This window comes from Octopus sinensis, linkage group LG1, assembly GCF_006345805.1.
Source record: "Octopus sinensis linkage group LG1, ASM634580v1, whole genome shotgun sequence".
NCBI classification, from domain to species: Eukaryota; Metazoa; Mollusca; class Cephalopoda; order Octopoda; family Octopodidae; genus Octopus; species Octopus sinensis.
This window is the reverse complement of record NC_042997.1, coordinates 57,074,618-57,086,982: the sequence shown is the minus strand read 5'-3', so window position 1 is coordinate 57,086,982 and position 12,365 is coordinate 57,074,618. Positions and strand designations below refer to the sequence as shown.

At 34.2% G+C, this 12,365-nt stretch overlaps 1 protein-coding gene across 2 annotated transcripts in view; it reads right to left on the bottom strand.

The window, feature by feature from the left end:
• Positions 1-1,030: 1,030 nt before the first annotated feature.
• The window catches only part of LOC118762493, a 71,604-nt gene continuing 60,269 nt past the window's right edge, over positions 1,031-12,365 (bottom strand). The window contains exons 17-20 of one of the 2 annotated variants that reach the window (XM_036501107.1): positions 10,894-10,977; positions 9,822-9,897; positions 8,478-8,593; positions 1,031-1,294 (exon numbers count right to left, since the gene is read on the bottom strand). In XM_036501107.1, the coding sequence (XP_036357000.1) occupies positions 1,156-1,294; positions 8,478-8,593; positions 9,822-9,897; positions 10,894-10,977 (415 nt within the window). In that variant the 3' untranslated portion in view covers positions 1,031-1,155. Of the gene's footprint in view, positions 1,295-8,477; positions 8,594-9,821; positions 9,898-10,889; positions 10,978-12,365 lie in introns of those variants that run through there. The other variant, XM_036501110.1, reaches the window with a different exon arrangement.

Below are 12,365 nucleotides of genomic sequence, written 5' to 3'. Positions count from 1 at the left end.
AAACTTCACATTAGAGTGAAGTTCCTTTGAAATTATAGAAATACATAGCAGAACTCTGTTTACATGTAGTTCTTCTTACAAACATTGCACAGTATCTTTGAAGAAGATAATTTTATAAAGGATATTTATCCTCATCTTGTTTGATGTTAACACAACGTTTCGGCTGATATACCCTCCAGCCTTCATCAGGTGTCTTGGGGAAATTTCGAACCTGGGTTCTCATTCCTAAGATATTTTTTTGATGTTGTTGTTATTATTCAGGTCACTGCCTGGAATTGAACTTGGAATTTTGGGGTTAGTAGCCCACACACTTAACCACTATGCCTATGAATTAAGAGCGCGGGCTGCTAACCCCAAGATTCCAAGTTCGATTCCAGGCGGTGACCTGAATAATAATAACAATATCAAAAAAATACCTTAGGAATGAGAACCCAGGTTCAAAATTTCCATAAGACACCTGATGGAGGCTGGAGGATATATAAGCCAAAATGTGTTAACAACAAACAAGATTAAGACAAATATCCATCAAATGTAAATAATTCCTCATCTCCTAAATACAGAACTGTAAATATCACATGTTTAAATTGTGTATAGTATAAACCGATTTTTATTTTTATTTATTTTTTCCTTTTAACTAATACAAATTTTATCTTTAATATCATTAACAGCAACCATGCAATGCACTAAATGGTGTCGATTTAGCAGAAGACTTAGCATTATAATAGCACTGGCTCTTATTCCATCATTTTCAATATCATTGATTCTGTGCTGGGCTAAAACAACAGGATTTTAAAAAAAATTTCTCTTGTGGCTGTTTAACTTTTGACTAATTAAAAGATTTTTATTAAAAGTATTATTGAGTTTATTAAAATGTCAAAGAAGCCAAAGAAATTTTTCAAGTAATCTTCTTTATTAAATAAATGAATAAATAAAGATACTTTATAATATTCTTTTATTAGTTTTCTGAATACGTATAAATTTTATCAAAATTCTTTTTAAAAACGTTACATGAAATATATATCTTTTTTTTTTTTATATAATTTTTAATAATTTTCCATAAAATTTTTTTCTCACGATTGTTCTTTCTCGTTCTTTTGATTATATAGAGTGTAAATATGCATATAAAATAGAGGAAATATAATCCTTGTAATTTAATTAATAAAATATCCTGTAGATGTTTCGACGTCTATGGTTCGATTTTCCAATCACATGAAAAATTACTTGAAATAACTTGGGAAATTTTTTAAGAAAATAATTGAAAGGTTCACCCAGGATATCTTTGACTTCTTGACTCCTAAAGATATTAAAGATCATTTTAAAAAAGTATTATAATATTCATATGACAATACTTATATAATTACTACAATAACTATCAGGGGGCAATTTTTCAAAGATAATAATAGAAAACTGAATAGATACAACAAATTTTGGAAAGGAATTTAATTATTAAATCCCAATTGAGTGTGACAGCTGTCTTTTGCAATTTTATTCCTTGATTTGAATTCTTTTTTCATTCACCTTTGCTCCCAATGTATTTTAAGAATTCAACACATTACACATGTGTTAACTAATCCAATTTCCTATGTACAAAGCTTAGATGCTTTCAGTGAATGTTTTTAAAATTTTCACTGATTTGGATTCTTATACATTGCATTTACATATATTTTTATTACTGAGCTAAAAATTTACACACATGCACACACAAAACCAATGCAGCATACACACACATAAGAGAGGAGGTAAAGAGAGAAATATATATATATAAATACACCCCAATATCATACAGGTGGAAGGTAGTACGGTGGTTGAACAATAAGTCATAAAAGCTAAGAGACAGGCTCAGAAAGAATGATGGTAAGATGGAGAGTAAGAACTACTATCAAATAGCTAGAAGAGAAGCTAGACATTAAGTATGCACAGCGAGTGGGGCAGCCAAGAGCAAGAGGTTTACAATGTTCTATACCATGAGAGCCAGATATGTGAGGTGTCAAGTTAAATCAGATTGTGGTCAGCAAAAAGTGCAGATGGATGACAGCAGGGTGGAATATTTAAGGCATATAACCCCTCATTAGTTATTTTATTTTTTGGAATTTGCAGAAAATCTTTGCAAATTTGTGTTCTAAACAAGGGAAACCATATGACTATGGAAAAACAAAACAAAAATTTTTGCGTGATTTGCTGTTATTTTTAGCACATCTCACAACTACCTCATACCATCCTTGTTTGTTTGTCAGTCTGATGTATTGATGTCTTTCAATATCTTTTTCCCCATGAACACATTTAACGGTCTATTGCTGTGATTTACACCAAAAATTCAGATTGTATTTTAAACTGTGATTTCTAAAAAAAAAAGTTGGAAAAATTTTTTTTAATTTCTTTTTGCATAGTTCTATGATTTCCTGTGTGTAGAATACAAATTTGCAAACATTTTCTGCAAATTCCCCAAAATAAAAAAGTTATGAGGGGTTATATGCCATGCATAAAGCAGAATTCTGCCAATAACAGCTAATTTACTTTGACTGGTGCTGAGAAAGAAGAGGCTGGAAAACAATACAATGAAGGGTTACCGAATAGGGGAAATGTGTGTGTGGTGGGGGTGGGAGTGGATGTAGGTACCCAAAGTGGATCCATAAAAAAGGATCAGCTACTGCAGTTGATTACCATTAAGGATATGAAGACAGGAAAAACTGCTGGACTAACATAGATACTCCCCAGCAATATAGGGCATGCACTGGTTACTCATATGGCAATCAAGTAGTGTAGGAAGATGCTATCACTAATATTTAGTATAATAGCATCATCATGAATGGCTACAAGAGCAAAGGAGACATTTTAGAAAAAAGTCACTGCAGAGACATTAAACCAATGGGTCAAGTCATAAAAGTGAGAGAGAGTGAGAGCGCTATAGCAATGTATTACAATTTTATATAAATAATGCTGGATTTTACTAACAATAGAAATAGCAGTAACAGGAGATAACTATTGAGCAATCTCCAGTGATACCACAAACACTAAGAAACCAAAGGCATTGGGCCCTTGAATTTATGCAAAGATAACACAAAAGGCATATGACAATCAACTTTGAAGATAATGATCCACCATGGCTTTAGCTGTGATTACTAAAACAAACTAAAGAGCACATATACACACAAACAATTAAGTGCAGACTGGCTGTGTGGTTAAGAAATTCACTTCTCAAACACAATTTTGGGTTCAGTCTCACTGCATGGCATCTTGGAAAAATGTCTTCAATTGTAGCCCCAGGCCATCCAAAGCTTTGTAAGAGAAAATGGTAGAAGTAAAGTGACTGACTAAGTGGTTTATTGATTATGTATGTATGCAAGTATGTATTTGTCAGTGTGTGAGTATAGATATCAATTCATCATGTCATTATCAATGCCATCTAAATGAAATATGGTGACATTGATTACTTTAAACTACTGGTGTGTTAACAGTGTTGCTATAATGAACAGAACGGGTCAATAGACTTATATTCAACACTATGTTACAATAGATGAAATCGTGTCTATGTACACAATATGTTGAAGGACAGAAAAAGAAAGAACAGCTGTTTATGCTACACATTTCAACTTTGCTTGGAGTCTCATCAGCAGCTGTACACCTTCCTTACCTCTCCACCAACATACTGCTTATATCAATCATAAGGCTGTGGGGGTTAATTCCTAGTCCAAGTGGTATGTTGTATCCATAGGCAAGTCCATTTATTTTATATTGCTCCAATCCACTCAGCTTGCAAAAATGAATACGGAGATTGAGAGAATGCCCAGTCAGCATCAAGTTAGCAGAGAAGAATTAACAAATCGGTGATGCAACCAAAAATCATTATGCATGAAGAAGGATACCTCCAACAAATAGACAGTTATATCCTGTCTTTATTTTTCTATTGACCCATCTACCTCTCTCTTCCTCCATCCCTCAGGCCCTAACCTTCTCCTCTCTTTCTGCTCCATCAAGCATTTCCCCCCAGATCTCATCCTAACACCTACCACTCCCCTATCTTGACACAACTCGACTACTGTAACTACCCGAAAGCCAAATTGGCATATTTTACACCCTTCTCCTCTGGTTACCTCCATCCCTCATCCTCTCCTTCCTGGAACCACTTCCATTTCTTATCATTCTCCCTGCTCACAATATTTCCACCAATCACCTACTTTTGTACCTTCAGTACAAAAGTAGGTGATTGTTGAAAGCATCCCTCTCCCCTCCCTTGACTAACTGTCTGCATCTTCTCTAATGCTCACCTTCTTGTACCCTGAGAGTTTGCTCTGGCTCACCATCACAAATTTCCTTTATCTCTTCAACTACTCCCATCCAACTATATATATATATATATATATATAATAGTGGTTAGCCATGCATCTCCTGTGTAGCAAGACACCTATGCTTGACTCTCTATCTTATTTTAGCCTTCCAGCATCTAGCATAAACCCATCTTCCCCTCTCAAATATTTCCCATTTAGTAGTGGAAGCTTTTTATTTTTTGTCTCCTTGTTCTTCTGTCTTGCAAATTACTTGGCAACCCCACTAGTGCCAGTGGCATAAAAAGAAAAAGAAGCACCCAATACACTCTATTAAGTGGTTGGCACTAGGAGAAACATCCAACCCTAAAAACCATTCCAAAGCTGACATTGGAGCCCAACACTGCCATAGTTTGCCAGATCCTGTCAAACAATCCAAATCATACCAGCATGGAAAGTGGATGTTAAATAATGATGATTTCTATGTAAATATATATATGTGTGTGTGTGTGTGTGTGTGTGTTTGCTTGTTTATTCATTCATTTAACATCTGTTTTTAGATCATACTAGCAAGGATTGGATGGAGAGTTATTTTAGGCAATATTTTACAGCTGGTTGCACTACCTGTTGACAAACTTTAGGGATTTTGAAAACCCAAAGTGACAGGTCATATTTTGAATAAGGATACACCATTTCACCCAAGCAATAACAAATATAGAATATAAACATGTATATCTATGCATGTTCCACTCTGAAGAAAAAAAAAAGAAGATTCATGGCGCTGAAGTTCTGTTCAGCCTGAATACCCCACATGAATCCTATCAAGGGTCCTCAGTGCAGTCACTGAATCAGCAGGAAATAGCAACCAAAGAATTTTCTTTCGTCTTAAAGAAAGAAATGATATGTGTAACATAGTCCCAAACTACCCTGAGATTATAAGAATATATGGTCATGGTTGGAAAGTTTTTCACCATAAGTCTGCTCAATTCACGACAGACTTGGACTAGCTAATAACTAACAATATATATCTCATCTGCTAATGCACCACATGATGTCCCATTTCAACACATCACATTTAGGAAAAGTCCTATTGATACAGTGAGCTACTTCTTTCTGGAACCATGGAATTCAGAGTACAAAAGTTCTTTAGAACTCTCTTTAAATACATCTCATACTATGAATCAAAGAAAAAGTACAAGATCATGCATCTCATTAGAAATAGCAGCTAAATCTATCTCAAACATTATCCTACTGTCTTAAATGTTGACATTAGATAATTTAATTCATGATATACTATGCCTGTACAAGGAAAGACAAAATGACTACGGCTGGAATAAATGTATTCGATAATAGATATGATCAATTCAGGGTTGACTTGGGATTAAACAACAATAACACTAACAAAAACAACAATGTCAACAGCATCAGTTGATACGTTAATTTGAAATGAACCAATGAGGAAGCCTTTACATGGTCACTCACCTCATTAGAGATAGCACCCAAGTCTCCCTCAAATCATTCCCTACTATCCTGAATAAGAAAGCACATTAGATAATGTGGTCCATAGTTCCGGAAAGATATAGATAACTGTATCAAACGAGCTTCTCTGAAATGTGTTGCAATGGGACATCAAGCAGTGCATGAGCAGATGAGATGCTCACTACCCAGAATATCTTTGATCATGTCTTCCACATCTGGACCAACCTGGGGCTAAACAACTGCAATACATAAAAGCCAAAATTTCCCTTAAATCACAATGTATTACATCGAAGATGGAAGTAAGCATAAAACTATTCCTAGATCTACAAATAAGACAGGATGGTCACAGCTGGAATGGGTCTTCTCAGATAAGGGTTAATCTGAAACTAAACAAGAGAGAAATATTTGATATTTCTACAATCTATATACTGGAAGTTCTAATGAATTTCCCTGTTGAATTCTTCAATGATTCAACAGGATAACCAACAGCTGTTTATCTGTGAATATTTTTCGCATTTTAACATAGTTCTTTTGAAGTCATTCACAATATTTCAAAGTGAGAGATAACAAGAGCTGAGAGCTATTTATTTCTTCTATAACATTCGTATGATCATCTTCATCAACACCACAACCAACAACAACATCATTTTACATGGTTTTTTTTCATGCTTGTATAGGCTGGACAGGACTCAGATTGTTATAGTTATCTCTTTTTCAACATTGTAATTAACCTAGACCATTATAATCATCACAATTTAACATCCATATTTGATGTTGGCATGGGTTAGACCCATATATATTCATACACACACACCTTCCACATATAGATATGTATCACCACATATAAATAAACATATATATATATATGAAATCATCATTTAATGTCCACGTATGTATATGTAAGTATATTATACAAACACACACACACATAAATGGATATATGTGTGTTTTAGTGTGTGTATTTGCTCATTGGTTTTAAGTTTGTTTTCTATGCTGGCATGAGTTAGAGAGAGAGAGACAAACTGTTGCAGTATTTAACAATCCTCTCTGAAGCCAATTCTTAGCTGCTTCAAGTAAGGAAATATTTGTTTAACTCTACTGGTCTTCAAAAGTACAGAGCAACAGGAAATACTGCTTACAGAGAATTTAAACACAGCATCATCATTTTGCTCAATGTCATGTGATAATGTGGAATATAAACAACCATACACACACACAACATGATAAAAGGTCTGGAAACATGTAGTTGGAAGCAAACCTCTTACCAAACACCTATGCCTGCACCTATAAACAAGGCAAAAAAGACTACACCAAAGATGTGTATGGACACACACACATACACGTGTACACCTAGTCATACATACATACACACACATATAAAAAGCCTGCATGTTCACACATACTCGACCAAGATGCCAAACACAGGAATACAGACACACACAGAGAATGGATACACAAATGCACACAGTCACATCCATGCAAATACACACTCTCAGACAGACTCACAGACATGTACCCAGGTACATGTATTTATGGTGCCAAGTGTGGGTAAAGATGAATAGTTCAACTATGTGCAAATAAATGGCTTATGAGAGCCATGGAAGCCAAATACAGAGATTTCACTAGCAAGGTGAGAGTTAACGACACGTTAAATGAAGAGTTTAGAGTATAGATAGGTAGCCATCAGAGCATTCTTTCCAATCACCTCCTGTTTGTTATAGTTCTCTAGGCCATAACAGAAGAGTTTAAGATTGATTGTGTGAGAGCTCCTGTATACTAATGATCTAGCTCTCATAGCTAATTCAAATATTTATAGAATAAATTCCAAACATGGAAGCAAAGCTTAGGACTGAGAGGCCTCAAAGAAAGCCTATCGAAACCCAAGGTTTTAGCTGGTAGAAAAGAAAAGAAAAAACTCAACAGCCACGTGAGAAGTTATCATACTCAATACGCAGAGATCTGAACTATGGGTGCACAAGAAGTGAGCTGTGATCACAAGTAGGCTAACAAAAAGGAGAGTCAGATCCACTGGAGCAGTGAGCAATAAGTACACTCATGAAATGAATTCTTTGAAATGTTCAGATGGTAGTAATTGACAGCTCCTGTTACCTAGATGGCCTAATGAGCAATAGAAGGTGTCCTGAAACTATAATAGCCAGAGTAAGAATAGATAGAAAGAAGAGGTTCAGCGAGTTATTACTTCTGCTAGCAACAAAAGGATTCTCTTTCCAAGTGAAAAGCAGGTTGCATAAGTCTTGTGTACAAAGTATGATATTGTATGGTTGTGAAACATAGGCAATGGTGTGTGAAAGGTAGAAAGAAATGAGGTGAATGTGCTTTGCTGGATGTGCAATGTCAGTGTGCATGAACAGAGAATAAATAAGTTGAGAGAAAAGCGGTGTATAAAAGGAATCAGCTGTAGTGTGTAAGAGAGAATACAATATAAATGTGTGTGTGTGTGTGAAAGATGACAGTTGGGTATATAAAAACTAAGCAATTCATATGAAAGGAATCTTCCTTAGTCTTCGACTTTTAATGAAGTGGAAGATTGAGGAAGATATTTTTTACACTTCAAACCTAGAAAACTCACCTAACTCCGACAGGAATAGAAAACAACAGGTGTTAAAATAAATTAAATTAAATGATTAGGGAATGACATAAGGATTATTCACTGCCAGATTAAAAAGGATTAAGGTTGAAATAAATCATGTGTATAAACAGTATATAAACACTTACATTTGTTTATACAAAATACAGGTGTTGTATAAGAAGATCACCAGTTCAATCACTGAATTCCTTATTGGTCTGATTTTCTGTAATTCTTCTAAGATGATCTTATCAATAAGTGACATCTGAAAAGGTCATATTTAAATAAGTAATATTATATTGAACAGATACCAAGCCAAAATTTTGAAATAGCACAAACAGCAGATCTATGACTAGGATTTCGTTTATGAATGTAAAAAAAATGTAGGGAAAAAATCACAGAGATTTGTATTTGGAACAATGAGATGCTGAACTTGTTATGTTATAGTATATAGTACAACGCTCTCCTGATATAGTCATCTATATAACATTCATTTAATAATATTTAGCCATCTAAATGCAGGGTTTATAAGTTTTGTCTTATCTTGAACTAAATCAATTTCATGGCAATGCATTTTTAGACTAAAAGTTACGGTATCTTATAAGTACATGCTTATAAGTTCAATTTTCCTATCAACAAATTTCACTAAATTTGCAAATATATACCGTTTGCTCTTGCCAGTTTTGTCAGCTTTAATAAAAGTAAAATGTCTCAGCCCATTATTTTGTGAAAACTAACAGTTCCTAGCAAATGATTATGATTAAACAATACCTTCTGTTATTAGATTTATAGATTATTTCTTAGAAAAAACAAAATTGCAAAGAATAGCCTATTTGTATTGTGAATGATTTATGTCCGGTCATTATGTATGTCTTGTATCTGCACTTTTTCTGTAATTTATTCAGTGAGCAATTGTTCTCTCTTTCTATGAGTTTGAACTAAAGTGGGTCTTGGAGCAAAGTTTAACAGAAGGTTCTGTTTTGCATGGAATAAGAATTTTTCCCTGGTCAGACTATTAAGTAACCAGAACACAGCATGTAGTGCATTTTACACATACTTCTGTACATTTATATCATCAATTGCCTTCCATGGAACACACACTATTCAAACATAACTTGTACCTTTCTCAAAGTTGCTTCATCATCATCAATCCTACTCTGCTAGATCTGAAAGATAAGAGCTGACCAGGAGTTAAATAATAACAATCTGATAGAGGGGATAAAGTGCACAGTTTACTATTTTACCATGCTAACATCTAATGTTTGTTTACTGAATGTTTTATTGAATAAGTTTATACATGTTTTTAGCTATATATATATATATATATATATATATATATATATATATATATATATATATATGGGTAACACTATCAAAATAAAGCCTTTGTGTATGCATAACAGAAACAAATACTTCAGCAAGATACATTTAGACAAGCTGTAACTCTCTCAGAGAAAGAAGAAAAAAACTATAAATGAAGGCTAAAATCTTACCCAATTCTTAAAATATCCAATTGTGTCACAAATGCTCAGACAGTATATGATGCTGGCTTCAGTGTTGTAGTTTTTTCTCATTTAAAAAGATATAAAAAGTATCCATGTATATTAACTTGAGGATATTTCAATACAATATAAAATTATTTTGTAACAGCATGTTATTAGAAAAAATTTCAAACAAATTAAAAAATTATTATTGTTTTAATTTCAGTATGATGGTAAAAGAAATATACAAAGGCTGAAAAAATACATTTCTGGTCTCATCAGCAAAAGGATGATCAAATCCTTCAGTAGGCATCCATAAGCTTGTTACTTTTAGATAAAACACTTTACTTGCTTTAGCCTATATTACTCAAAAATTCATATCAGTATCATTTCCTAATAGAAAGAGCATGCAACTTTAAAACACCTACTTCAATACCATATATGAAAAAACTGAACAGTGGATTGAAAAATTACTGACTCCACTAGATAAGCCACATAAACATGCTTAATTCAATTCTTATCATCATCAACATTGAGTACCATCAACATCATTGTTGATATAATGTTCGTTTTTATATTCCAGAATGGGTTGCATAATAGCAGCAGCCTTCCAACATAGCTTGATTGTGTTTTCATAAGTTTGACTTTCTCATGTCTGATATAACTTCATCCAAATTTTCACTGCACCATTTGTAAACACTACTGCTAAAGCATAGCATTTTCCTTTAAGCATATATTGCTGTTACTGAAATTCTCAATGTCAGTAATTGAAGCACAGCTATGAGTGAAAAATCATTGAAAATCCTAGCAATGTTAGACTTAGATCAACATTAATCAAAGGTGTTTTGCTTATGCCTATCCCATCTTCTTTTTTTTTTCCAAGCATAGTGTACCATGGACTACATTATCTAATGTGTCCTTTCTTTAAGATGGTAGCATGGGATTTGAGCATAATCTGAATGTTATTTCTCAGTTGTCAAGCAACCACCTCAAGATTTTTCACAGTTTTAGTCTGATAATTTTTGGTATTTGAGAAAACATAAAATTAAGGTTGATAAACCAAAACAGAACTATATCCACTTACTGTAACATCAAAGCATTTAGGATATCACTTCCAACAGTTAACAAGAACTGAAGTTTCCGCTGATTTGACCAAAAGTAAGGATGCCTATTTAAAAAGAAAGGTATTGAGTTTTGGATAGTAAGAAACTCTTCATAGCAAAAAGCAGTCCCACTATCCTTAATGAATTCTACTGATGAGTAAGAAAAATATGTGAGAGGTGAAGAAGAATTAGCTAGTTATGGATAGTAATAAAAAGGAAAAAATAGATAATTTAATAGCTATGTTTGTTTCACCTTTGTTTAACGTCCACTATTCCATGCTTGCATGGGTCAGATGGAATTTTTTGAAGTGGATTTTTCTATGACCAGAGGCCCCTCCTGTCACCAAACATCACCTGATTCCAAGTAAGATAATATTTCCCTTTGACCAGACATGTTTTGACAGAAGATTAGAAATGAAGGTCACCACTTGTTTACAATTATCACTTGTAAACAAGTAGAACTATCACGCAAAATCAAGGCAAGAAATCAGTCGCACAAGGCTTTGGTTAGCTCAGAGCTATAGTAGATGACACTTGCTCAAGGTGCCATGCAGTGGGGCTGAATCCAGAACCATGTGGTTGGGCAACTAACTTCTTATCATACAGCCACACCTGTGAAAATTTACCCATCCCTTTTAGTAATGGGAAAAAAATCTGCTCTGAAAATACACATACTCGCTGACAATAATGACAGTAGTGGCAGTACTAACTGATTACTATTCTATTAGCCTTATGAAGGTGCATGGCCTAGTAGTTAGAGTATTGAGCTCATAATCATAACACCTTCAGTTCAATTCCTGGATCAAGTAGCACATTATGTCCCTGAACAAGGCACTTCATTTCATGTTGCTCCAGTTAACACGGCTGTAAATGAGTACCAGCCAAGTGCTAGTGCATCTGTCTCTCCATCCAGTTGTTACATCCTCAATGTTCTCCTAGACCAAGAAGATGTCTATAACTGTTCACAATTACATAGTGCCTAAAACAATTAACAAAAGTATGCCATAAGATATCAGATCATACTCACACGCCACAGATGGATAAGCTATATTTTTTTACTCTTATTGTAATTGCAGGTTTCCATCGCATAACTAGGCACAGCTCTATGTGCCTTGGATGTGCAGTGCTTTTATCAAATTAATTTGTATTCTAATTATAATATATGCAATGCCTAGTGGTACTATTCTCTATATATTGCACATTCTTTTATTCTTTTACTGGTTTCAGTCATTTGACTGCAGCCATGCTAGAGCACCACCTTTAGTTGAACAAATTGACCCCAGGACTTATTCTTTGTAAGCCCAGTACTTATTCTATCAGTCTCTTTTGCCGAACTGCTAAGTAATGGGGATGTAAACACCCCAACATCGGTTTCAAGCGATGGGTGGTGGGGACAAACACAGACACACACACAAGTATATGTGTGTGTGTGTGTGTATGTATATATATATAT